Source organism: Lactuca virosa, chromosome 1 (assembly GCF_052849685.1).
Source record: "Lactuca virosa cultivar CGN04683 chromosome 1, Lactuca_virosa_CGN04683_v6, whole genome shotgun sequence".
NCBI lineage: Eukaryota > Viridiplantae > Streptophyta > Magnoliopsida > Asterales > Asteraceae > Lactuca > Lactuca virosa.
In genome coordinates, this window is record NC_136426.1 from 272,587,189 (window position 1) to 272,615,098 (window position 27,910).

The following is a 27,910-nucleotide window of genomic DNA, read 5'->3' on the forward strand; positions in this document are numbered from 1 at the left end:
ATCTCCAAACACAACGCGAGTTAGAAACTCTAACTCTGACAATTGGTCCGACGAGATATGGGTTTCAAATCTAAGAAGAAGAGGTGCTTGTATGTTGAAGAATAAACCCAAAATTCTGGATTTTGTATGTGTACGTGTGTTGTTTTTGAATCTAGACACAATGATTTGTTTTTCCAGTGAGTTCAATTTTTTTTTTTTATTTTAAAATCTTGAGATGAGTTCATTTTTGTTGCAACTTGCAAGATGCTAGTACCAATATGAAGCATTCAAAGATAGAAGAAGATGTTTCCTCTTCCTCTAATGGTTTTAAGGAGAGAGAGAGAAAGATAGAGAGAGAGATTTTCTTTTTTTAATCGTTGTAAAGAAAATAAAAAAACTAAATTAAAAGGGCAAATTCTAAATATTTTCAAATAACTTTGTACAAATTCACAATGAAACCTTTTGCAAAATTAGTGCAACTCCAAAACATTTTTGACCAATCATCCAATTTTATTAGTGCAACTCCAAAACATTTTTGACCAAGCATCCAATTTTTGATATACCACAGGACCAAACTTGCAATTTTGTCATTTATGACATTAACCCTTAATTATACTAGTTTTGTAACTTTCTATTTAAACACGAAAAAAGTGAAACAAGACATAAATACCACTTGCTCTCTTGCTCTTAACAAAACGGACAAATACAACACTAGAAAGCATTTGTCAAGTAAAAGAAAAAAAAAAGACGACCTTTATACTGGTTTTGACATACATTGGACTAGGAGTGCAACTCGTGTCAATAGTTTAAAAATAATAATATTTTTGTTTCACACAAAAGATGGACAAAACTCACTCTTGATTTTTCATCTACACAAAAAGACCTAAATGACCTTTTCATCCTCCTCATCAAAAACATATGCACAAGAAGGGGTAGTTGTCTCATAAAACCATATGAAAAATCTACAAAGGGTAATACTTTAGGAAAAAGTGAGTTTACAAGTTAACTTAAAGAAGCCATACAAAACCTTCTTTACCATTGTTCTTGTTACGCTATACATTATACAAGGTGGTAAACTTCTTCAGCTTTTTTTATGTTATCTTTCGTTGTTGTAGCATGACTCACATCTGCAATTTTAAAATTGTAACAAGTATTAATCCTTTTATATTTTTTAACAATAATAGCAACTTATGTTTCTTTACAAATAATAGTAATATACTTTATTTTTTTACATATTGCTGATTTACTATTTCCTCAAGGAAAAGAGCAATATATAAAAGAACTCCACAAAACAATTTGTGGAACCCAACAATGAAGCTAGCAATAACAATAACAAATTAATTCTGATAACGGCAATGGGTAGATACGTAAATTCACCTTCAAAAAGTAAATTAGGGAAAATTTGTAGCTTGAAAAACGTATCCAATTGTAGCAATTTTCACTAATATAACTGAATAAAATTTTATAATGTCGTAACATAAAAGTCGAGAGTACAATGGCTATGATCTGGTAGATTTTTCTAAGTACGAAGTGTTAAGAAGAAAAAAAAATAAAAATAAAAGAAAGTAATGAAAGTAATAGAAATATGCTAATAAGAAGCTGCTATTTCCTGCAATTTGCCCTAAATTTTTAGTAAGGTATCTACAGCTAAAAGATTATACCTAATTGAGAACAAAATCAATTCTAGAAGTAGAGTACAAACTGGTTTAAGATTTAGATAACCCAAAACAGAGAACAAGATAAAGGTTTAAGAGTCAAAGAAATTATTGTTGATCAAACACAACTTGCAGCTAATGAAATCTATCTATTTGAATCTTTCACAAGAGTTTCCCCAAAATGTCTATGAATTGATAGTTCATACGAACATGAATTTGTTATAAATAAATAAAGGAGTAGTCAAAGTACCCAAAATCTGATTTCTGTTAAAATCAACTAAGAGATGCCTTGATGATTATATCATGTCAGTAAAATACATCCAAGAAAAGATAATCAAGCTAGGGCTTTTAAGAGAATTTTTTTTAGTACAAGTGGTGTTGATTACACAAAATCTTAAAAGCAACAAAATTCAATCAACTAAGGTAAATTGAGAAGTTAGACTCACTTTTGAAATGGAATTCAGTGAGTTCGGTTGACATCAGGAGAATCGGTCGGAGAATTGGGGGGATCTCGGGAGGCGTCGTCGTTTTGATGGAATGAAGGAAGTGGATTACCTCCTTTAATTACCCAACCGAGGGCGAAGAAAGAAACTCCGGCGAGTATAGCGGTGCCCCAAGCGTGAGAGTACCATTTGCTGTACTGTCTGATGGCGTACTTCCATTGTTCCCTTAGCGCTGCTGCGTCCGGGTTTGTTATATCGGGCGGGTTCGGGTAATTTGGTTTAATATGACTGCTACTACGTCCGATTTCAGTAGAAACTTTAGGGTTTTGAGGGTTTGACGGTGATTTTTGATGATGGTGATCGTCGGCCATCGTCGGAGAGACGTGTGATTTATTAGAATTTGTTAGAATGAAAATATATCCTGATCTCCAACCTTGAATACTATATATTCTGTTAAGCTTATAATTTATATTTTATAGTATAAAACATAAAGCAACCGTTAAATTCTATCCAATCCATTACAAAGTATATATTAAATTCTATCCAATCCATTACAAGTTATATTGTATTTTAGTTTTATTGCCATCCAAATTGATACAAAATGTTCGGTTTTTCTAGTTCGTTGATGTCTAAACATTTGAAAAAAAAAAATTTGTTTATACAAATGTTAGGTTATGTCCAATGTCTATTTTTTAGTTTGTTAATGCCTAAATATTTGAGAAATTTTGGTATTTTTTTTTTGCCCTTTATCCGCTTTAGCGGATCATCCAACCTATGAATAGATTTCTTAGCATTATAAGATTGGACGAAGTGGGAGTCGTTACCCACACTCATCAAAGTCGCTAAGGGTACAACACACCGCCCCTAGCATTCGCTAGGGGGTCGCTAGGATTCATTCGATGTGTACCTCATGAGAATAGAGAGAAACAAAGATAACGTTGCTGATTGGTTGAATGGATATGTCAAGGATTTGTTTGACTCTTTCTTTGGATGGACATCGACCGAATTGAATAACTTCAATTTAATTCAACAATTTTATCAACGACTCTCTTAATTTAATTGAAAGTTTAATTCAACTTGAATTTACATTTCAACAACTTAAAAATCGTTTTTTTTAATAAAAAAATTAAAATATTCAACTACTATAAATTAAACCACACTCTCAATAATTTACACACACAAAAATATCATATCTCTCTCACAAACTCTATCAATTCACCAATGAAAAATGTTTTCATATCAAGCAAAAAACCCCAAGAACAAACAAAAAGAAATCTTCAAACCTTCCATCACTACACCTTCCTCCTCCAAACACTCAATCACCAAACCTTTCATCCCCAAACCTTCCATCACCACCATGTTATCGACCATCATTTGATCAACAATTCACTCTCTCGCTAGCTTCTACTTTCCTACAATGACTCCACAAATGTTTCCATTTGATCTGTTCTTTTCTCAACCAATGAGATTTTACAACAACCAATCTCAACCAACACCTCGTCCGAATGTGGATCTTGATCCGTTTGAAACGGTTCAAGAAACTCAATTCTTTTCTCAACCCCAACCGCAAACTAACTTTCAATCCCAACCACGTCGCCTACTCGACGAGTCAACCGATTCTTCCGATGAAGGCCCCGTTGAAGATCACGTTGAAGAATCATTTCAAGAGCCTGAAGTGGAACCACAAGCACAAAAAAAAAAGGAAAAGGGAGGGCTCCATGTAGAGGGGACAGATGATGAAGAGAGGGCACTAGCTCAATCATGGCTAGATGTGTCGGAGGACCCGATCCACGGGAACGACCAAGACTCAACAACTATAACATTCATAGAATTCATGAAAAATTTAAATCTTTTAAACAACCCAAAAATCATCATTGTTTACAAAATAGTTTTCAAAACATGTCTAATATCAGATTTTACCCAAAATCACAAAAACAAACACGAGGAAGTGCACGATGACGCCTTCGCCTTCCCGCGATCCTCTGAGGTACCTGAAACACAATCCAAAACTGTAAGTCTAATGCTTAGTGAGTTCCCCCAAAATACCAACACACAAACAAATAATACATATACAATAACATCATGCAATGGGTCAACAACTAACTGTTAGGGTGCAAAGTCACTCTTGGATGTCATGTGCGCTTACTCCTTTGTATGTGTGTAATGAGTTGTCTTTCCTTTATAGGAAGTGAGTGACACTCATTTTTTGTAAGAACAACTTTAGAGAGATTAGTTTAGAGAGAGAATTATTGCAAACCCATTTGTACTCTTTCTAAAAACTAACGAGAGCTAAACCCAGATTTATTTACTCTTGTGTTCTTCATGTTCATGATTCTTGTATGATTCACTAAATCATTTCATATTCCATATATGTCATCATGATTAACACCACTACAATTGGTATCAGAGCAGGTGTTCTTGAATCTTTCAAGAATTGATCCATGATGATATTTTTGATTTGGTGATTCTTCATTGCTATTTGATCTTCGTGTTATAGAAAGTTTTTGGATTCTAGAAATCTAATTATTCCTTGATTTGTTTTATAATTCGATTTTCTTCACTAGAATTCAAGTGATTTTTGCTTTCTCTCTGTAGAAACCCATTCAAAATCACTTTCTCTCTCTAGAAAAACTCAAGATCTTATCGATTGATCAAAGATGGTGTCAAGTACAAAGTCAATGAAAATCAATTCTATGGATTATTATTGAAAGGTGGGTTGATTTCATGGGAAACTTTGGTTTCTTATGGAGGTTTGAAGGATGATCATGGAAGATTGATGTTTCAACCACTTTCGAAGATTGATTTTTTGATTCAAATTACTATGAGCATGTTATCTTGGAGTGAAAATCAAAAGGAAGGAGAAGAAAGAGATTTGTTTGATAAGAAATACATTTCTCTTATTGAAAACCCAAGTGATCTTCATGCTCTTAAGTATGTTGAAGTTCAAGACTATAGAATTCAATGTGATGTTCTTGAAGTTCATGATAAGAAGATTCAAGTTGATTCTAATGAAGATGAAAAAGTTTTTTGCTCGATTGGAGTTCAAATCGATGATATTTTGTGTTCTTGTGATTCGTTTGAAGGAATGATCCCTTATCGAAAGCCATCAATCCAATAAATTCACATTATCACACTCTAAAATATTTGATTCAAACTTGCAAAGTTGAAGTTGTCAAGAATGAAGTTGTTCTTGAAATCAAATCTTCAAGATGTAAAAATATGAGAAAGAAAAAGAATAAGGAGATCAAACGTAAGAACAAGTGGGTTTATTCACAAAAATCGTCAAATGTTGTTGTGAAGCCGAAATCCATAAAGCAAATTTAGGTTCCAAAGCAACAATCACCAAGTGTTGCAATGAATTTGAATTCAAAACCCAAAAGTGTTGATGGTTCTTATGAATATGGTGTTAGATCGTTGAAGAAAACGAAGAACGAGTTGTGCAACACGCATCGTGGGTGGTACAATGTTCAAATTGGTGATTTTCTTATTCCAACAAAAGAACCAAGATCTTCAAAATTTGACTCGATCGTTGCAAATGGAACTTGGATCATCAAAAAGGTATCTCAAATTCTCAGATGGATTCCAAAACGTTCATGATTTCGATTCGTGCTTTACGTTTTTCATTTTTGATCCCTTTGATTTGTTGGAATTATTAGGAAACAATCGAGTTAGGGCCGTAGCTATGAGTGCTACAGATGGTCTAACGAGAGGGATGGACGTATATGATACGGGAGCTCCACTAAGTGTTCCGGTCGGTGGAGCGACTCTCAAACGATTTTTCAACGTGCTTGGCGAGCCTGTTGGTAATTTAGGTCCTGTAGATACTAGTACAACATTTCCTATTCATAGATCTGCGCCTGCCTTTATACAGTTAGATACAAAATTATCTACTTTTGAAACCGGAATTAAAGTAGTAGATTATTTAGCCCCTTATCGCCGTGGAGGAAAAATCAGACTATTCGGGGGAGCTGGCATGGGTAAAACAGTACTCATTATGGAATTGATTAACAATATTGCCAAAGTTCACGGAGGCGATCTGTATTTTGGCGGAGTCGGTGAACGGATTCGTGAAGGAAATGAAAGAATCTGGAGTAACTAATGAAAAAATATTCCAGAATCAAAAGTAGCTCTAGTTTACGGTCAGATGAATGAACCTTCGGGAGCTCGTATGAGAGTTGGTTTGACTGCCCTAACTATGGCGGAATATTTACGAGATGTTAATGAACAAGATGTACTTTTATTTATTGACAATATCTTCCATTTTGTCCAAGCAGAATCTGAAGTATCCACCTTGTTGGGTAGAATGCCTTCTGCTGTGGGTTATCAACCTACCCTTATTCTGCTTCATCCCCATTGTTGATCCAATTATTTTTTTTGTTTAGATCAATCCAAAAATCCAAATCATATTCTCATATTTCTTTTTAATTTCAAAATCAAATTTTTTTTGTTCGAAATTTTTACTGTTCATCATTGAATCACCTTGAGCCCATTAATTTGAAATCTTCACTTATCATTATTCCGAGTCCATTACTGTTCATGGATTTAATTCAAAGTTGAGCCCAAACATTATACAAACACTGTTCATCACATATTTTGTTTTAACTCAAATCAAAATCCATTTTGTCATCTGTAATAGAAGCTAGGAGTCAAAATCGAAGTGCTTGAGATTTCGTTTCAAACAATCAGAAGAGTTCGAGTTGTTCTTGTTGTCGAGTATATCGATTTCGAAGGTATATGTGTTTTGAGTCAAGAGTTGATTTCAATGATGTTGTTGATTACTCCTTGGGTTCGACTGCTTTGGAAACGAACGTGTTTTGGATTTGAAACCGAAATCGATTATTTAGAAGTCAATGATATACATTCAAACGTATTTGAGTCAATTGTGTTTGCTCAGGGTTGAAATCAAATTCGAGTGTTGTTCTTGTTTGATTTGACTGTTGATGACACTCATATGATCATTGTTTGGAGTTTCGATTTTGGTTGATGGGTTATTGGAGTCGAAATGAGAGTTGATAGTTGAATTCTGGTTTTGATTTGGAGTCAAAAGTCTTGATGTCGAGGGTCCTTATATGAAATCGATTTCGAAGGCCTAATGAATTGAAGATTTGGGATCGAGGTTGATTGGTGATTTTTAGAATCGAGTATTCAATGTCAATATCGAGTCGACTAGGAAGGATCGATTTCGATGGGTTGAAGGATTCGTTATGGGTATCGATATTGAGGGTCAACTGATTTTGGATCGACGACAATGATTGAAAGCCTGATTTTGAACGTTATGGGTGCCTCATCGGTAGAATCGACTCTTGAGTCTTGATTTCGAAGCCTGATATTGTTTATGCCGATGTCGACTGATATTGAGGATTCGAAATGGGATGATCGGGTTTCACATCACACTCAACTGGAATTTGGGTTGATGTAGATAGTCATTCTGATGTTCGAATGGATTTATGTTTACTTAATTTTGGATTTGACTTTTTGGAGTCAAACTCTGTTTACTGCAAATCGAAGGATTGACGGTTTGAAATGGGAGTAATGAAAGGGAAGTCGACGTCGAGTGTCGATTTTGAAGACTTCGAAATGGGTAATTTTGGTATCAATTTCGAATGGTCTGGCTTGGCATCGAACTCATATCTGACTGGTACAAATAGATCGGGGAAGAAAGAGAATGTTCATTTCGAATCCCTTATCTTTCAAAGAAGTGGCAGAAAAAACCCACATTTGAAATTGGAGATAAAAGTTTGTGTTAAATGCAGACTTTTCGTTTCGAATCCCTGATGTTTTGAAACTTGGTAGAATTTACCCAACTTCGCAATTGGGTTGAAAATTCTGAGAAATGGAGAAATTTACGTATCAGGCCCCTACAGTTAAAGCGAATTAACACTTTATGCACAGTTTCTCAATTGGGGTAAAGTTTCGCATCTGAGACTGTTTTTGGCGCAACGGGTCCCTGCAGAATTTTGATATTGGCAATTTTTACCCGGATTTTCGAAATTCTTGCAACTCTCACCCAAAAGTCGAAAATTTTCATAAAATTGGAAAATTTTCAAGACTTTTTCGTGATTGTTTTTTCATGCAAGTTTTTCGTGGTTTCATTTTTGGCACACATCAAGGGGGAGATTTGTGAAGATTATTCACCGGGCACTTGTCAACCTTAATGAGTTTTATAATCACTTGTTGATTATAAAAATGAGGAGAATGAAGAGTGGGTATTCGAAGCTTATCGGGTATTCATTTTCAGATTTGAATACCAATGTTACTTTGAGGGGGAGTTAGTCTTGATCGCGCGTGCTCGTTAGATATTGAAGCCGGGACATCCAATCCTAACTTTGAGGGGAGAATGTTAGGATGCAAAGTCACTCTTTGATGTCATGTGTGCTTACTCCTTTGTATGTGTGTAATGAGTTGTCTTTCCTTTATAGGAAGTGAGTGACACTCATTTTATGTAAGAAATATTTAGAGAGATTAGTTTAGAGAGAGAATTATTGCAAACCCATTTGTACTCTTTCTAAAAACTAATGAGAGCTAAACCCATATTTATTTACTCTTGTATTCTTCGTGTTCATGATTCTTGTATGATTCACTAAATCATTTCATATTCCGCATATGTCATCATGATTAAAACCACTACACTAACAGACTGGATTACCCCTGACCCCATAGCATAAGTCTGGCTTGCCCTCGGCCCACAACTTATGCCTGGCTTGCTCCCCGACCAGATCAGTCCTTGGACAGAATACCACTAAGCCCTCAGTACGAGTATGGCATGCCCTTCACAACCCTCAACACGTATCTTGAATGCTCACGAGCCCTCAGTATGAGTCTGGCATGCCCTACCTGGCCCTCAACTCATATATGGCTTGTTCCAGGGTTTGTTGGCTACCGCACGAAGCAGTACAACCTTAAACCAACCTACACAATATGTCGACATATAATAGATAATATCATACACAGATAAACAGACAGTATCACAGGTAAACCTATAGATCTACCAGACTAGCATAACACAACTAGCATGTATATCTATTCCATACTCAACATATCAGTGATTATCAGGTTATCAAACCAATGAGTCGGCCTTGGTGCCTTCGACCCGTAAGTACAGTGAGGAAAACTCACCTCACACTGCTGAATCATACTGAAGGTGTCCGGCTGCTGGCTCACTAAAATCCCCGCGCTAACACAACAAAATAATCATCCAATTAATAATTGGATTACAAACCTTAGCTAATAGTGCATCATTAGGGTAAAAGGCCACTTTACCCTTTCCTTAGTTGGGTTAAGACCAAGGCCCAAATCTTGATCCAAAAGGCCCAAAACTAAGTAATTACTCAAGGCCCATATTCGGCCTAATTTTCCAAATTGGGCCCAAACTCCTACTTGGGCCTTACCCTAAAGTCCATCCCTTCACTTAGCCGAAAACACCAATACTCAGATGGTCTAATAAGGGCCCAAGTATCCAAGCCCAAAAGGTGGCCCAAACTTGAAGCTCAAACTTGCTAAACCCAACAGACTGAGTACGCGGGGCATACCCAGCTGTACGCTCAGCGTACTCCTCCTTGACCAAAAAACGCGTCGTTGACCACCTATGCAGTCTACGCCCTGGTACGCCAACCGTACGTGGTGGCTATGCAAATCTTCGAATAAGGGCTTAATCCATTCAGTCCAAACGTCTAATAACCAGATCCAAGTCCAAGAAGGTGCTCTTAACCATAAAGTTTCCAACTTTATGGTTATGCATGCATCATTAAGACCCAAAATCAACCTCTTAGTTGGTCTTAACCACTAAAGAACTTTACACTTTTCATGCAAGCACTAAGTGAGTCAAGAAAGCATTTTTATGACTTAACACAACTTAAATCTTCTGAAAAGGCAGCTCCTTTGGTCTTAGAGTAGCATTTACTCATTAAGTCCAAGAAAAAGGGACAAAACTCATAAAACTCCATATGGATAGATCTCTAAGAAATACAAGTAAAGTGCAAGGCTTTATACCTTCTGGAGCTTCCCAAAGAGATGATGATCTCAGATCTACAAGCTTGAATCCCACACCAAAGCTTATCAAAGAATACTTTCTTCTTTCTTCAACACCAAGAACACACACACACACACACAAGCTCAACACAAACAAGGGCTAAGGCTTGCAAGATCGACTCAAGGAGGGTGGAGGCTAAAAGGGTGAGGGAAATGAGGTTATAAGGGGGATTATATAGGGCTCAATCCTAAAAATTAGGGTTTTCAATATCTGATAATTACACCCTGCGTACGTTAACGTAAGCCTCGTGTACTAGGGTGCACCCTAGTACGCTAAGCGTACACACGTACGCATGGCGTACTCCTATTCCTTCCAAATTACGGTTTCTCCATTTGGGCTTCTCATGGCTACTTCCTTCTATTACCGGGATCAAAATGACATAAATTAAAACCATAAGGATGAATTTAAAGGTACCTGAATACCGGGATGTTACAACTCTCCCCCACTTGAACTAGACTTTGTCCTCGAAGTCTTCTGTAGTGAATAACTTGGGATAATGCTCCCGCATCTCAGCCTCCGGCTCCCAGGTCCACTCGGAGCCCCTCTAGTGCTGTCATCGTACCTTTACCAAAGGTACTTCCTTACTACGCAAAGCCTTTACCTTCCTTTCCAGGATAGCTACCGGCCTCTCAACATAGTTTAGGAGCTCATCAACCTGAATGTCATCCAATGAAACCACCGCATCCTCATCCAATATCATATTTGTAAGCAAACTTGTCAACCCTGGCGATCACTCGAAATGGCCCAATATATCGGGGACCCAATTTTCCCCTCTTCCTGAAGCGTATCACACCTTTCTGAGGTGAGACCTTCAGTAACACCATGTCGCCAACCTGAAACTCCAACTCGGATCATCGCCGGTCGACATAGCTCTTCTGTCGACTTTTAGCAGTCTGCAATATCTGTCTAGTCTGCTGAATCATCTCTGTGGTTTGAAGGACCACTTCGGTCCGCCCTATAACCTTGTGACCAACCTCGCCCCAGTAAACCGGGGTATGACATCTCCGCTCATACAAGAGCTCAAAAGGTAGAACACCGATGCTAGAGTGATAACTGTTGTTGTATGAGAACTCCGCAAGAGGTAGGTAGGAGTCCCAACTCCCACCAAAATTGATAACATAGGCCCTCAACATATCCTCAAGGGTCTGCATCGTTCGTTCACTTTGGGTGTCGGTCTGCGGATGATAAGCAGTGCTGAAGTGCAACCTCTTGCCAATTTCCTCATGGAACTTTTGCCAAAAATGTGAGGTGAACCGAACATCACGGTCTGAAACAATGGAGACTGGAACCCTATGGCGAGCAACGATCTAAAGAACATACACATCGGCCAACTTTGTACCCGAAGAACTCTCCCGAACCGCCATAAAGTGGGCACTCTTGGTCAGTCGATCCACGATGACCCATATAGTATCAAAACCCTTTGCCGTCTTCGACAACTTGGTGATAAAGTCCATCGAAATCTGCTCCCATTTCCACATGGGAACCTCTAGAGGTTGCAGCTTGCCATGCGACCTCTGATGCTCAGCCTTGACCATCCTGTAGGTCATGCATCTCTCTACATACCAAACTATCTCACTCTTCATACACGGCCACCAATAGCTCAATCTCAGATCCCGGTACATTTTGGTGGCCCCCGGATGGATAAAAAAACGAGACTTATGAGCCTCCTCCAATACAATCTGTCTAACCCCACCAAACATCAGAACCCTGTCCCAACCACATCGGGTCAACAACCCTCGACTATTCGGAAGAAATTTGGCAATCTCACCCCTAAACCTCTCTTTCTTCCAATTCTCTTTCCGAACACCCTCGGCCCGAGCCTCCCTAATCAATCCCAAAAGTGGGGAATTCACGGATATCCTCATACACGATACCCCAACTGAAGACCCAACCGACTTGCGGCTTAAGGCATCCGCCAACACATTCGCTTTACCCTGATGGTAAAGGAGCTCACAGTCATAATCCTTGACTACGTCCATGTCACACCCCGAAACCGTGATGGCGGAATCGTTCCGGGGTGGAGGACGTCATGCGTAGTATCACAACAATTGTATCATAGCAAGCATAGTAAACACAACCGGACATTGAATACATATATGAAAAAGGTTTACATTGGTTACTACATAGTTTTGTTCATATCAAAAGTAAAATAGTAAAGACGTGACTCTAACGCTCCGACTTCTCCGAACCCTTGGAAGTACCTGTCTACTAATTCACTGAGAATACAAGCAGTTTTGAAGAATATCAGCATAAAGCTGGTGAGTTCATAAGCATTTAGTTTTGGTGGAAAAATGTTCTTTGATCCTTTTGAAAAGTGTTCCTCCAGAAAATCCTATATTTTCTTATGAAGAGCATGGTTGAAAATCCATTCCTTCCATGACTTTCAGGTTCGTACAGGATATGTACAATCCAATGAGTCGTGGAATGAATATGAATATCCGTTGGTTGTAAAAACAATCCGTTTTGAATAGCCGGTTTATCCCGGGAAAATCCTATATTTTCCCTAAAAGTTGATGGTTGATTATCCGTTTTAGACTGAGGTTTGCAAGTATCTACCATACTCGTGTATATAAAAGCAGTTTTCTTTTAAAAACCCTGGTTACACCCAGAGAGATATATTAGTCTTAAAAACTAAATAAAAGAAAACCGTGATGAACTAAATCCTGAAGATATTATTATTAATACCCTCCAGTAATCTATCGGTCATTACTTTGAGGTTAGTTCACTTGATTCATTATTACAAAAGTAAATTCCTGTTATCTAGGTTGTGAGTTTCATAACCATAACTGACTGGATATGGCCCGCAACGGCCGATATCCTTAATGAATTTGTCACCCGCAGACCTGCCGGTCCAACTGTAGCTAGCAGTGAGGTGCAGGATTGTCAGTCCCGTATAGATCTATACACAACAGCCACGCTCTCCCTACAAGAGATTCTGGTCACGAGTACTAGTCCTCCACTCTGTTTCTTGTGGTGAGTGTTACCAAGGACGTGTCTCAAACATAGCCTAACAAATTTACGAGTAATAATACTGAAAATTCCTGTTTATGATTTGCATGAATCCTTTTTATAAAATAATACATAATAATACATGATTCACAAGTTCACTGTTCTAGTTTTGAAAAGTGTTTCTACGAGTTGATTTTTTTTAATCGTTTGGTAAAACTGTTTTCCGTGTTAAAAGCGTACTGAAAATATAATTATCTTAACAAAATAATATATTTTGAGCACAAGTTTCCTTGTACTTTTGCTTGTATCCCCCCTGAAAACGTTTTAAAAACTATAAAAGCGTAGGGGTATGAACTCACTTCGGGTGATTTGAATGAAGGATCGACACGAAATGTTGGATGTTCAAGTGAAGCCTTGAATACGATCTGATCCTAGTTAACATGTAATGGCACATAAAGGAGTCAAATGAAGGTATTTCACCACTAAAAGTGATGGATAACCACTCTAAGAATTTGGAACTACTTGCACTAAGTGTTAGGACCTTAAAGGATTGCATGAGGGAGGTGTATGGCCACCTTAATGGTGTGTGCGGCCCAAGGGGTGTGCGGCCGTACACTCATGTTGGAAGGTGTTCTTGGGGTGTTTCAAGGTCCATACTTGAAATCCATGAAGTGTCCTAGTTCTAAACTCGAATGTAGTGCAAGTTAGGGGTCTTAGAAGTGTGTTTGTGGCCCTAGAATGAGTGTGTGGTCGCACACTAGGGTGTGTAGTCGCAAACTAGGGTGTGCTGCCGTACAAGGGTGTGTGCGGCCATACATGGGTGTGTGCGGTCGTACACCCCACACAAAAATGTCCCAAAATGCCATTTCCAAGGGGGAACAAGGCTAGGGTCCCATCTATCTCGAATATGGAAGCCAAACTCTCACTTTGGAGGGTCTTTTAGGAGTGTGAGGCCACCACAAAGGGGGTGTGTGGCCGCACTCCTTCAAAGAGATGAAGAACAAGTCGGGACTTGATGATTAAAGGCTTAGATCAAGTGGTTCTTCAAGCACAATAAGTTAAGGGATGGATTACTCACGTTTTTGAAGCCTTGGAGGGTTTGTGGTTGAAGAAGCTTGAGAGGAATGGTGTTGTGTGCTGCCAAGGTGTTAAAGGAATGAAAGGAAAGGGGGTCTACCCTTTATATAGGGTGGGTGTGCTGTCTAGAAGGGAGTGTGCTGCCAGGAGGTGTGTGTGCGGCCGCACACCCATGTGTACGGCCGTACACTCCCTCTAAGGATGTGTATGGCCTTGTTTTGACAATATACGACTTGCTGACTGATTCCTAAACTCAACCTTGGTTATACTCAAGCTTAGAACCACCTAAATGAACCCTCAAACATTGCCAGAAGTCAACAAAACATGTTTAACCTTGATTGAATCGACTGAGGGTGCGAGATAAAAGTTTCGGGTTGTCACATCATTCCCCCGTTAGAGGAAATTTCGTCCCGAAATTCAAGAATAAGAATATAACTCATGGTCTTGGAAAAGGTGGAGGTACTTAAGGTTCATGGGACTCTCATGCTCCCAAGTGAATCCAAGTTCCTGATTGACATACCAGCGGACCTTCACTATCGGGATGTGACGTTATCTCGTTCGTTTGACTTCTCGATCCGTGAGCTCGGACGATTCCCTCACAAAGTATAGACTCTCGTCTAACTCGAGGCTGTCGAGGGGAAATCGTAGGTGTCTCATCGGACAGACACTCATTTTGGTTCGACACAAGGAGGGAGGAATGGACTTTGTTGAGTTCTCGGGGTAACTAGAGTTTGTATGCTTACTGGACCCACCCTAGCAAGGATGTCGGGTGGTCCAACGTACTTTGGATTTAGCTTTCTACGCTTTTCGCAGCGTATCCGGCCTTTCCCGGGTGAGACCTTCAAGGGACACGTCCACCAATTTCAGGGACCGTGAGGGTGCTGTCGGGGACTTAATTCTTGACTAGATACATGCCGCCCACCTCAGACCAGCACAGAGGGGGATCTGTAATTTCAGCCATAGAGGGCTTCGAACGGTGCAACCTCGATACTGGGAAGGTCACCGTTGTTGCAAGAAAGTTTAATTAAGGGTAGATGTGTGTCCCACGACACATCTTCAATTGTCCGGATGGTTCCCTTACTTTGTCCTTCTCTTTGTGGATGATACTCTTCGTATGAATACTTTCGGGTTTCGAAGAGAGATGAATTTTTCGAAGTTCGCATCTAGTTTGTCGTCACGAGCGACGAGAGTTTTGCGATCGAACGATTTAAGACAAAAGGGTTTAGTATGATATAGACTCAGTCGGACTAAACAGAATGACATCGTAGAATCGTGCGTTAGGTTAATCCAGGAGGATCGTTTTGCTAGCACATTGGTGTCCCTAGATGAACGTCTCTGGTGTTTTCTGTGTTTGACTTGAACTTGGCGGGTACTACTAATACGAGGGTCCCGATGTTTTGAAATTATGAACTCTCGATGGAATGGTTCTCACTAGATTTTTCCTATGATTGCTTGGCGCATACAAGTCATGTATAAACACAACTGACTCCAATGTATACACTAGGCCACCATAATTTACCCATTACGACATCAACTTTTAAAAGTATGTTGTGATTTAATTTGGACGGAAAAGAAATCACGATTATGAATAATTATTGAGGTTTTTGAAAACGTACCCAGAACACTGTAGGGTTCTTTGATCCTTCCCATCTTCTGAGGTCAGACTCCTCCGGTCTCCTCGTTGTTCTTCTCTGTTGGGCAGTCTCTTTTGAAATGTCCCATTTCGCCACATGCACAACACACTTGAACTATGCTAGCATCGGTAATGGAAGTAATGTGTTGAGTCGGGGTCTTCGCGAAGCGAGCTTCCTTGCCATCCTTTGCCCTTGGACAATTTCTTTTGAAATGTCCTACACTGCCACAAAGGTAACATGTTGGCTAGCCCCAACATTGGTATTCAGAGTGACGAACTTGACTAGGGTTCTACAGCTGCGGGAGGTGTGCCCCTTCCTGTTGCATCTGGTGTAATGCAGCACTCGACAGACTCCATGATGGTGGTAGTTGCATTTGCTACAGTGCGGGAGGTTTCCGAAGTAAGATGCGGTTGGGGTTGGAACAACGGGGCTGACTGGGGTATTGACTGTCCCAATTCGTTGCCTTTCAGTAGGTCCTTGGGTCGAACAACTTCCTTTGTATTTTCGTTTCAAGACGTTAGGTCGGAGATCATGTGTGTCCTTTCTAGTAGGCACTTGTTGTTGAGATTGGTTAACACCAAGGTTTGGATTGCCATTCACACTTCCACCCGCATTTGTGTTGTTGGCATTAAGAACAGCTAGGGCGGCTGCTACGGATGCTGTGACAGTAGCTTGGAACGTAGCTGAGTCCATTTGGAGGATCGGTGTCTTACCGGTGGGTTGGTTACGTTTCTTCTGAGGCATGATATGTTATGTGTCAAGAAAAGAGTTTGTGAGCAACAATGGTTGCCTCAGGATGAATCCTAAATGTTTATCTATGCATTGAGATTCCCCGTTTTTGCTATCTGACTCTCTTTGATTCGAGCCACATCCCCATGATGTGGTCTTAGCAAGGATAGAAAAGATTTGAGCACACAAAGTTCACATACAATAAGTTTACGAACTCCTGGTTGCTCAGCTCATCGGGCTGGCTGAGTAACTCTCACATTTTCGTCGGCTCTTGATGATATGGAGATTTGGCTATAAGGGTAGTTCCGGGGATCTAGTCGATATAGGATTCAACTTGACACTCGGAAGAAATCCCTGGAATGTCTTTGGGGAAGACATCGGGAAAGTTGCAGACTTCGGAGATGCTCTCGAGGTCTTTAAGTTCTTACGTCTCATTGACAACATGAGCCAGGATTGCATAGCATTCCTTCCGCAGATGCTCCTAGGCTTTGACGCATGAAATGATACTAAGGTTCGAACAGACTTATCACTGAGCCCAGTGAGGACTCCGTCAGAAGGAAGATTGAGACGAATCGCTTTCTCGAAGCAAAGGACATCGTCACGATGGGAGACTCATTCGTCCTATGCCGATTAGGACATTGAAGCTTTTCATGAAGACTGATATGAAATCGATGGGAAAAAGGAATGATCGTCCAAGGTATGAGCACATCCTATGATACATGCTTTAGCTGAAATACGATTGTTGTCGTCATAACTGAAACTGGGATTACATATTTCGGAACTCATGACCTAACAATAGGTCTAAGTCCTAATAACAAAGAGAAAATTTTTGGCGATATGAAAGACAGAGATGTTTACGAAAAAGAGCTATTCAGAATGTAGATATGAAAGTTATTCCTTAGACCAAAAAGGAAGAATGAGTAGGGTATTCCTCTATTGGCGACGGGCACTCCTCAGGTGAAACCTTAATTCGGCCAGCTGACGCTCCACGTCATGCAGACGTCTTTCGTTCTCTGACTGACGGGCTTGGAGCTCTATGACCTCGGCTCGGGTTGTAGCTAATTCTCGCTGCAAAGCTTCATTGTTCCTTGCGGCCCTCGCATGAGCAATCTCGAACCGACGGACGCGGTCCGTGCTGGTGTCCGAATCAGCATCGAGCTCCACTGCTCGGTGAAGGGTTGCCATACCTAGCTCCACATTGCGAGCCACTTGGCGTGTCATGATTGGAAGGGCCCTGTCTGCGGGGCCTCCCTCGTTCAGATTGTAAAAGTTGCGGTTTCTGTCGTATGGGAGGGGTTGGTCTTGCTCGTGGCTCCACCTATTCAAACCCCTGACCCACATGAGCGTTGGACCTTGGAATTCAATATGAGGGTTAGGACTTGGTATTGGGGTCACTTGAGGTAGGTTCTTGACTTCGGGTTCCGAGTCAGTCTCTTCAGGGAATGGTTCGGCAAAGTCATCGTCCAAAGGAATTTCATGGTTTCCTTCTGGCTCTGGCTCAATCCATCCGTCATCTCCTTGGTTGGGAAAGTATGGGTCGCCAGGGAGATGGAATCCAGCCATGCTATCTATGCGCGGTGATGGTAAAGGAATAGTTAATAGGCATCGAATCTAATAATACTTCCAATGTATCATGGCTACACGCTTGATTCTTGAAGGATGGATCCTTGGGTAAGTTTTCGGCTTAGTCGTTATAGCATCCTAAAATACTCCTATAGTATTTTAATCCTTATGTTTGGCTCTAGAACTCCTCTAGTATCTAGGTAAGTTTTAGACTTGCTGTAACACCATAGTCACTCCCAAGCACATGTTGGTCATGTCTTGACTGAATATAGTTGATCAGGCTATATTCACCCTAGACATGATTACATAACTGCCCAAGTTTAACCGCGATGTCCAACATCCAAATACTTTTGTTTTGTTCTACTTACGACACGGATTTTGATACTCGGGTATACTTATATACTTTTATAAAAATACTTGTATTTTTGAAAGTATACTTTTAGTTTAGAGCACTTAGGCCCCTTAGTATTTATAGTTGTATACCATGTAAGGTTCGATATATTTAGTTCGCTATAAACAAGGGCTCTGATACCAATCTGTCACACCCCGAAACCGTGATGGCGGAACCGTTCCGGGGTGGAGGACGTCATGCGTAGTATCACAACAATTGTATCATAACAAGCATAGTAAACACAACCGGACATTGAATACATATATGAAAAAGGTTTACATTGTTTACTACATAGTTTTGTTCATATCAAAAGTAAAATAGTAAAGACGTGACTCTAACGCTCCGACTTCTCCGAACCCTTGGAAGTACCTATCTACTAATTCACTGAGAATACAAGCAGTTTTGAAGAATATCAGCATAAAGCTGGTGAGTTCATAAGCATTTAGTTTTGGTGGAAAAATGTTCTTTGATCCTTTTGAAAAGTGTTCCTCCAGAAAATCCTATATTTTCTTATGAAGAGCATGGTTGAAAATCCATTCCTTCCATGACTTTCAGGTTCGTACAGGATATGTACAATCCAATGAGTCGTGGAATGAATATGAATATCCGTTGGTTGTAAAAACAATCCGTTTTGAATAGCCGGTTTATCCCGGGAAAATCCTATATTTTCCCTAAAAGTTGATGGTTGATTATCCGTTTTAGACTGAGGTTTGCAAGTATCTACCATACTCGTGTATATAAAAGCAGTTTTCTTTTAAAAACCCTGGTTACACCCAGAGAGATATATTAGTCTTAAAAACTAAATAAAAGAAAACCGTGATGAACTAAATCCTGAAGATATTATTATTAATACCCTCCAGTAATCTATCGGTCATTACTTTGAGGTTAGTTCACTTGATTCATTATTACAAAAGTAAATTCCTGTTATCTAGGTTGTGAGTATCATAACCATAACTGACTGGATATAGCCCGCAACGACCGATATCCTTAATGACTTTATCACCCGCAGACCTGCCGGTCCAACTGTAGCTAGCAGTGAGGTGCGGGATTGTCAGTCCCGTATAGATCTATACACCACAGTCACGCTCTCCCTACAAGAGATTCTGGTCACGAGTACTAGTCCTCCACTCTGTTTCTTGTGGTGAGTGTTACCAAGGACGTGTCTCAAACATAGCCTAACAAATTTACGACTAATAATACCGAAAATTCCTGTTTATGATTTGCATGAATCCTTTTTATAAAATAATACATAATAATACATGATTCACAAGTTCACTGTTCTAGTTTTGAAAACTGTTTCTACGAGTTGATTTTTTTTAATCGTTTGGTAAAACTGTTTTCCGTGTTAAAAGCATACTGAAAATATAATTATCTTAAAAAAATAATATATTTTGAGCACAAGTTTCCTTGTAATTTTGCTTGTATCCCCCCTGAAAATGTTTTAAAAACTATAAAAGCGTAGGGGTATGAACTCACCTCGGGTGATTTGAATGAAGGATCGACACGAAATGTTGGATGTTCAAGTGAAGCCTTGAATACGATCTGATCATAGTTAACATGTAATGGCACATAAAGGAGTCAAATGAAGGTATTTCACCACTAAAAGTGATGGAGAACCACTCTAAGAATTGGGAACTACTTGCACTAAGTGTTAGGACCTTAAAGGATTGCATGAGGGAGGTGTATGGCCACCTTAATGGTGTGTGCGGCTATGGGTGTGCGGCCGTACACTCATGTTGGAAGGTGTTCTTGGGGTGTTTCAAGGTCCATACTTGAAATTCATAAAGTGTCCTAGTTCTAAACTCGAATGTAGTGCAAGTTAGGGGTCTTAGAAGTGTGTTTGTGGCCCTAGAATGAGTGTGTGGTCGCACACTAGGGTGTGCTGCCACACACTTGAAGTGTGCTGCCGCACAAGGGTGTGTACGGCCGTACATGGGTGTGTGCGGTCGTACACCCCACACAAAAATGTCCCAAAATGCCATTTCCAAGGGGCAACAAGGCTAGGGTCCCATCTATCTCGAATATGGAAGCCAAACTCTCACTTTGGAGGGTCTTTTAGGAGTGTGAGGCCACCACAAAGGGGGTGTGCGGCCGCACTCCTTCAAAGAGATGAAGAACAAGTCGGGACTTGATGATTAAAGGCTCAGATCAAGTGGTTCTTCAAGCACAATAAGTTAAGGGATGGATTACTCACGTTTTTAAAGCCTTGGAGGGTTTGTGGTTGAAGAAGCTTGAGAGGAATAGTGTTGTATGCTGCCAAGGTGTTAAAGGAATGAAAGGAAAGGGGGTCTACCCTTTATATAGGGTGGGTGTGCTGTCTAGAAGGGAGTGTGTTGCCAGGAGGTGTGTGTGCGGCCACACACCCATGTCTACGGCCGTACACTCCCTCTAAGGATGTGTATGGCCTTGTTTTGACAATATACGACTTGCTGACTGATTCCTAAACTCAACCTTGGTTATACTCAAGCTTAGAACCACCTAAATGAACCCTCAAACATTGCAAGAAGTCAACAAAACATGTTTAACCTTGATTGAATCGACTGAGGGTGCGAGATAAAAGTTCCGGGTTGTCACAGTCCAGCACCCTACGTTGCCTCATGTTCAGGTTCGGCTGATCCATAGTATGCCTCAGACTCTTGTGATCCGTGTAGATAGTACAACGGACCCCATAAAAATAATGCCTCCAAATCTTGAGGGAAAAAACCACTGTCCACAACTCCAAATCATGCATGGGATATCGCGTCTCGTGCGGCTTCAGCTACAACGAAGCACAAGCTCGTGCCTAGTTCCTCATGGAACTTCTGCCAAAAATGGGAGGTGGAAAGAACATCACAGTCTGAAACAATGGAGACCGAAACCCCATGGCAAGCAACGATCTCGCGAACATACACATCAGCCAACTTCTCGGCCGAAGAACTCTCCCGAACCGCCAGAAAATAGGCACTCTTGGTCAGGCGAGCCACGATGACTGATATGTGCATATTTAGTTGTATATTTTGTCTAATATCTTAATACTTGTTGGCTAGTTTGTCTCAAATATTGAACAAAAGGTACTTAATTATGTTAAAATAGTATTTTCATCCTAAAAGACATACTCGAGTTAAAAATAAAGCGGGACTAGTGATCGGAAGTTCGGGAAGAAAAGTTAGAAGAAATCAAGCTGAAATTGTGAAGAACTCGGCGAGTTGGTCCTCAACTCGACGAGTTGATAAGAAGATTCGTGAACCATCAGGTGCCTTACCGCACACAGGATTTAAGTGATGGACTTGTCGAGTCGGTCTATGGACTCGACGAGTTGCCCCTGTTTTCAGAAAACTATATGAAGGACATTATTGCTCGAGACCAGAAGTTTTTGGGAGGATTAATTGCGACTAATTTGCGATTGGAAGTATTGCTGAAGCCCTGGAATTCGAAGATCACCCCTAGAGACCAATTTGGAAGAGATCGAAAGGCAAAACACATTCTCTTTTCTTAATCTATTGCTTACATTATGTTTTTACCATTAGATTTCGTTTTTGAGATTTTAGTTGCTATAGATATGAGCTAAAAAACTCATCACTTCTGTTTAGGGTAGATTAACTTGCAACTATGGTTTGATTTTATGGTATGGATTAATTGATTTGGTGAAATTGTTTTGTTAAGCTTGTTAAAGATCCTTATGTGTTGACCATAATTGTTTTTCTGTTAATTATCAAGTCTATTAAGTTGCATGAACATCTTCTTAATCGCTTGTTTCATATGATTTTTGTGAAAAACAATATTATATGCCTAGTATTAGTGAATATGAACCTAGGATTAACTAGAAAATAAGTAAGTTAATATGTGATCTTGTGTGATGAACAACCATACAAGATGTTGATTGAATCAATAAATTTAATTAGCTAAAATTACAAGTCTTACTTAACCCGAATCAAAATACTAGGAAACTCATTAGTTTAACCAATTGGCCACTGTTTGAATTAATTTGTTTTCTAAGGATTAGTAATAGTGAACATGAATCTAATCACATTAATCAGTATCCAATGATAAAATAATCCATTGTACTTGCCATAAAATCAACCATAAGAACAAGTGAGTCGAACCTGAACATAAGTCTCTTTTATTATTGAATCTAGTTACTTCTTATTTGCTTTAGTTGTTAGTTGTCTTAGTTTGAGTATTAGTTAATTGTTTAAGTTTCTAGTCTTGCAAAACTAGAGGAAACCTTTCTTTTTATTGCTTGTTTTTATTTAGATAATTCTAGTAGTTAATTTAATTGTTACCGTTCCCTGTGTTCGATACCCTGCTTGCTTGAACTATATTGCTAAATGATAGGTACACTGACTTTCGTGTGTTTATTTTTGTTTTTTACTTTGTTTTGTTCTTTTTACATGTCTTTCTCTGTTTTCTTTCAGGTATTTTATGACCCGTGGATCAAATACATCTTTGGGCCCACCTCTTGAAGATCCAGAATCAGGTTTGAGGAACAACAAGGATAAAACCTTCGAAGAAACTAACCCGCCAAAGAAGTCACCTTTCTAGGACCTCAAATCGGTCTTTGGAAAGAAGAATGGAAAGAACGTGGGTGAGTCTAGCAGTCGAAAGAGCGAAGAAAGTAAGATAGAAAGTTTTGAACACAATCCTAATCCAAAAGAGACCAATTACGAAACAGAAACCGAAGAAGAAAGCGACCGAGAAAGCGAACCCGATCACACCATGGCTAACATCGCAGATATCACCATGGGTGAATACAAGAAAAGGATGCGTGACGATACCGGGCCGGGACTCGTGCAACCCGCGATTCCAGCAACTGCTACCTTCAAGCTAAAAGGCCACATACTTGCCCAACTCAAGGATATCCCATTCTACGGGAAAGATCAAGAATACGCATACAAGCATATCGATGAGGTCAACGACATAGCTGACTACTTCAACATCCCTAATGTGCCTCGCGAGACTGTTTTGCTTCGTATGCTACCGGTTACATTTAAGGGAGCCGTGAAATATTGGCTGAAATCACTCCCTCCAGGGTCCATCACCACATGGGCTAAAATGCATGAAGAATTTATTGATCAATTTTGCCCTCCCTCAAAAATAGAAAAGTTGAAGAAAGCCATTGCCAATTTCGAGCAACAACCAGGCGAGTCACTCTATGATGCGTGGGTGAGATACAAAGGCTTGTTGAGGAACTGCCCCCACAAAAATTTAAACATTCAGCAAGAAGTCTCCATTTTCTATGATGGAGTGAACGTGACAACTAGGCAACTCCTTGAATCCCAAGGACCAGTCACGAAGAAAGCACCCGTAGTCATAAAGGAGCTAATTGAAGAATTCTCTAAGCACTCTAGAGAATATCATAATTCAAGGAATGAGTTGACTCGAGGGGCGGTAAACTTAGTTTCCGATAATATGGCGGCAGTAGTGGCTAAATTAGATAGTTTGGATCGAAGAATGACAAATATGGATCAATCCATCCGTGCCATCCGGTTGGGATGTGAGAATTGTAGCAGGCCTCACCTTACTAAAGATTGTGATCTAGACAAGCATGGGAACCGGAAAGTACAAGTGTGCTACTCTAGTGGAGATAGATATGATGAAGATTGGCGAAAACCGAAAAAAGAGTGGCTACCATACGACGAGTACAAGAAGGAAAAGGAGGAGAAATATAGGATGAAGAAAAGAGGGTTCTATCAAAAGGAGGAGCCAGTGCAAGAAAAGAAAATGGACTTTGAATACATGCTCACAAGATTTGCAGCCGCATCCGAGAAAAGGCATAACGAAAACGATGCTGCAATAACAGAACAACAAGCCATGATGAAAGAGCAACAAGCATTTATGAGAAACCATCAAGCCTCTATTCTTAACATTGAAAAACAGCTAGGCCAACTTCCACTACAAATCAATCAAAGAGCATCGGGTGAACTTCCTAGTAATACCGAGAAAAACCCGAGAGGCGCTCAAATCAGCATCGTGACTACTAGACGTGGAAAGATAATTACCCCTCTGATCCCTATCATGAATGAAGATCCAAAAGAGGTGCAAGAGGAACAGAAAGAAGACCCGAAACTGTAAATAGTCGACACAACTTGTCGAGTTATAGACCTGAACAGAAAAATTCTTCTCCATTGAAACCATATCAACCTCCCTTGCCATTTCCAGGCCAAGCTAGACAAGAGAAGCAGAATGAAGAGTATCAAAAGTTCCTAGAGCACATCAAAGCTCTCCAAATCAACATTCCTTTCATAGAAGCGGTTGCACAAATGCCTAAGTATGCAAATTTCTTAAAAGAACTACTCACAAATCGTAAGAAGCTGGAAGAGGTGTCCAAGGTGGTGCTTAATGAAAATTGTTCAGCCGCAATGGTGAACAAATTGCCGAAGAAGATGGGTGACCTGGGTAGCTTAACTTTGCCATGCCAATGTGGAAACCTAACTACTAGTTATGTATTGGCGGATTCAGGGGCAAGTGTCAGTCTTATGCCATACTCTTTCTTTAAAAAGTTGAACCTTCCGGAGACGAAACCGATTCGTATGGCAATTCATCTAGCAAACAAGATGGTGACATTTCCAAGGGGGATATGCGAGGACTTATTGGTAAAAGTTGATAAATTTGTATTTCCCACGGATTTCATAGTGCTAGATATGGAAGAGGACCACCAAGTGCCGATCATTCTTGGAATACCTTTCCTAAACACGATAAGTGACATAGTAGACATGAGAGAATCCAAACTTACCCTTCGGTTGGGAGAAGAATCAGTTACTTTTGGAGTTGATCGAGCCATGCAACATTCTAAATATAGTGATAACACATCATTTTTGGTGGACATTTTGGAATAACTAATGGAAGAATGGAAGGAGGACAACTCAAACGAGCCCGCCATTGACTTTGAAGACAACTTTGATGCTGAAAAAGAGTTAAAGGAGATAGAAAAACTGCTCGAAGAGGCTGAATATGAAGAACTAATCAGAAGTGCAGAAAAGGCGACTCGCCGGGTTGAAGGCACTGAGTCGACAAGTCCATATGTAAAATCGCGATCAGACGGGAATCTTAACATGAAATCGACGAGTCCCCTCTCTGGACTCGACGTGTTCAGTGTTCATAACTCATACTTAGAGCTGGAAACTTTGCCAACACATCTAGAATATGAATGTTTGGAAGAGGGTAACCAAAAACCTATAATTATATCTTCTGACCTCACCAAATCTGAAAAGGAAGAGTTAATCCAAGTTTTGAAGAAAAGGAAAAATGCCATTGCGTGGAAATTACCGATATTAAAGGAATAAGCCTTTCTTACTGCTCTCACAAGATCAACCTTGAAGAAGGCGCACAGCTGGTAGTGCAACATCAAAGGCGGTTGAACTCAAACATGCAATAGGTGGTCAAGAAGGAGGTCGTCAAGCTCTTAGATGTTGGGATTATATATTCAATTTCCGATAGTCCTTGGGTTAGTCCCGTCCAAGTAGTGCCCAAGAAAGGAGGAATGACCGTTGTAGCGAACGAGAAGAACGAGCTCATACCCACATGAACGGTAACCGGTTAGTGGGTGTGCATGGATTATCGAAAGCTAAACGATGCCACTTGCAAAGACCACTTCCCTCTCCATTTTATTGATCAAATGCTTGAGAGATTATCGGGCCATAGCTATTACTGTTTTTTAGATGGGTTTTCAGGCTATTTTCAAATACCTATTGACCCCAATTGATCAAGAGAAGACAACTTTCTCTTGCCTGAGTGGAACATTTGCCTATCGACGCATGCCTTTTGGGTCATGCAATGCACCGACAACCTTTCAACGATGCATGACAACGATATTCCACGACATGGTGGAAAAATTCATGGAAGTATTCATGGATGTTTTGTCTGTTTTTGGCTCTTCCTTTCATAATTGTCTTGCTAACCTTGATTTGATGCTTGCTAGGTGTAAGAAGACTAATTTAGTTCTTAATTGGGAAAAATGTCATTTCATGGTGAAGGAGGGCATTGTTTTAGGCCATAAAGTATCCAAAGCGGGGATAGAGGTGGATCGGGCAAAATTTGACACCATTGCTAAATTACCCCCACCAACTAATGTGAAGGGCGTTAGGAGTTTCTTAGGTCATGCGGGTTTTTACCACCGCTTTATTAGATATTTTTCTAAAATAACTAGACCTTTAACCCAATTACTTTTGAAAGATGCACCTTTTATTTTTTCTAAAGAATGTCTAGATGCTTTTGAAATCATGAAAGAAAAATTAACTAACGCCCCGATCATTATAGCCCCGAATTAGAACTTACCATTTGAGATAATGTGCGATGCAAGCGACTATGCTTTAGGAGCTATACTTGACCAAAGGGCTGACAAGCACTTTCAACCCATTTACTATGCAACCAAGACCCTAAATCCAACCCAAGAAAACTACACCACAACGGAAAAGCAATTATTAGATGTGGTGTATGCCTTTGACAAATTTCGTCCCTACTTAATTTTGTCCAAAACTACTATTTTTACTGACCACTCTGTTATTAAGTATTTGTTTGCCAATCAGGACGCAAAGCCAAGGTTGATCTGATGGGTGCTTTTACTTCAAGAATTTGACATCGAAATCAAGGACAAGAAAGGGATGGAAAATGTAGCTGCTGACCATCTTTCTACATTAGAAAATCCAGCAAGGGACGAGATGGACGACAAGGGCATTAAAGATAGCTTCCCGGAAGAATATTTGATGGTGATAATGGGGGAAGAACCATGGTATGCCGATATTGCAAACTTCTTGGCAGAAGATTTTCTTCCAAAAGGACTCACTCATCAACAAAAGAAGAAGCTCTTTTCAGAAATTAAATATTATTTCTGGGATGAGCCATATCTTTTTAGGAGTTGTGCGGATGGGATCATAAGAAGATGTGTTTTTGGCAAGCAAATCTGAGACATACTAGAGCATTGCCACAATGGACCGGCAGGAGGACATCATGGGGTACAATTCACTGCTAAGAAAGTATTTGATTCGGGGTTCTATTGGCCTATAATTTTCAAAGATGCTGCCACTTTTGTTAGAGAGTGTGATGCTTGCCAAACAACGGGTAATATTTCGACAAGGAATGAAATGCCTCAAAGGAATATTCAAGTTTGTGAAATATTTGATGTTTGGGGTGTGGATTTCACGGGACCATTTCCTTCATCCAAAGGCAAAAAATACATACTTGTGGCGGTGGATTATGTGTCAAAATGGGCAGAAGCGCAAGCATTACCAACCAATGATGCAAGGGTTGTGGTGAAGTTCCTAAAAGAAATTATTTTCTAGATTTGGAGTACCCAAGGCGTTAATTAGTGATAGAGGAACCCACTTTGCTAATGACCAACTAGCAAAAGTGTTGCAAAATATGGTGTGCGCCATAGATTTTCAACACCATACCATCCATAAACAAATGGGCAAACCGAGGTCACAAATAGGGCACTCAAAAGAATATTGGAAAGATTGGTGGGTAGCAATAGAAAAGATTGTGTG

The 27,910-nt window shown here is 39.9% G+C and overlaps 2 protein-coding genes and 1 pseudogene across 2 annotated transcripts; 2 read left to right on the forward strand and 1 right to left on the reverse strand.

Annotated features, from left to right (window-relative positions):
• Positions 1–898: 898 nt before the first annotated feature.
• LOC145166687 (uncharacterized) lies at positions 899–2,514 on the reverse strand. Its single transcript, XM_079085713.1, has 2 exons — positions 2,081–2,514; positions 899–1,106 (listed from the first exon to the last, which is right to left on the reverse strand). Exon 1 carries the CDS (start codon positions 2,446–2,448, stop codon positions 2,095–2,097), a length of 354 nt encoding a protein of 117 aa, XP_078941839.1. The 5' UTR covers positions 2,449–2,514; the 3' UTR covers positions 899–1,106; positions 2,081–2,094.
• Positions 2,515–3,494: 980 nt separating this feature from the next.
• Positions 3,495–6,437, forward strand: LOC145129795 (ATP synthase subunit beta, chloroplastic pseudogene; annotated as a pseudogene).
• Positions 6,438–24,688: 18,251 nt separating this feature from the next.
• On the forward strand, positions 24,689–25,264 carry LOC145129802 (uncharacterized). The gene has a single exon (XM_079064620.1). It carries the CDS (start codon positions 24,689–24,691, stop codon positions 25,262–25,264), a length of 576 nt encoding a protein of 191 aa, XP_078920746.1.
• Positions 25,265–27,910: the final 2,646 nt, after the last annotated feature.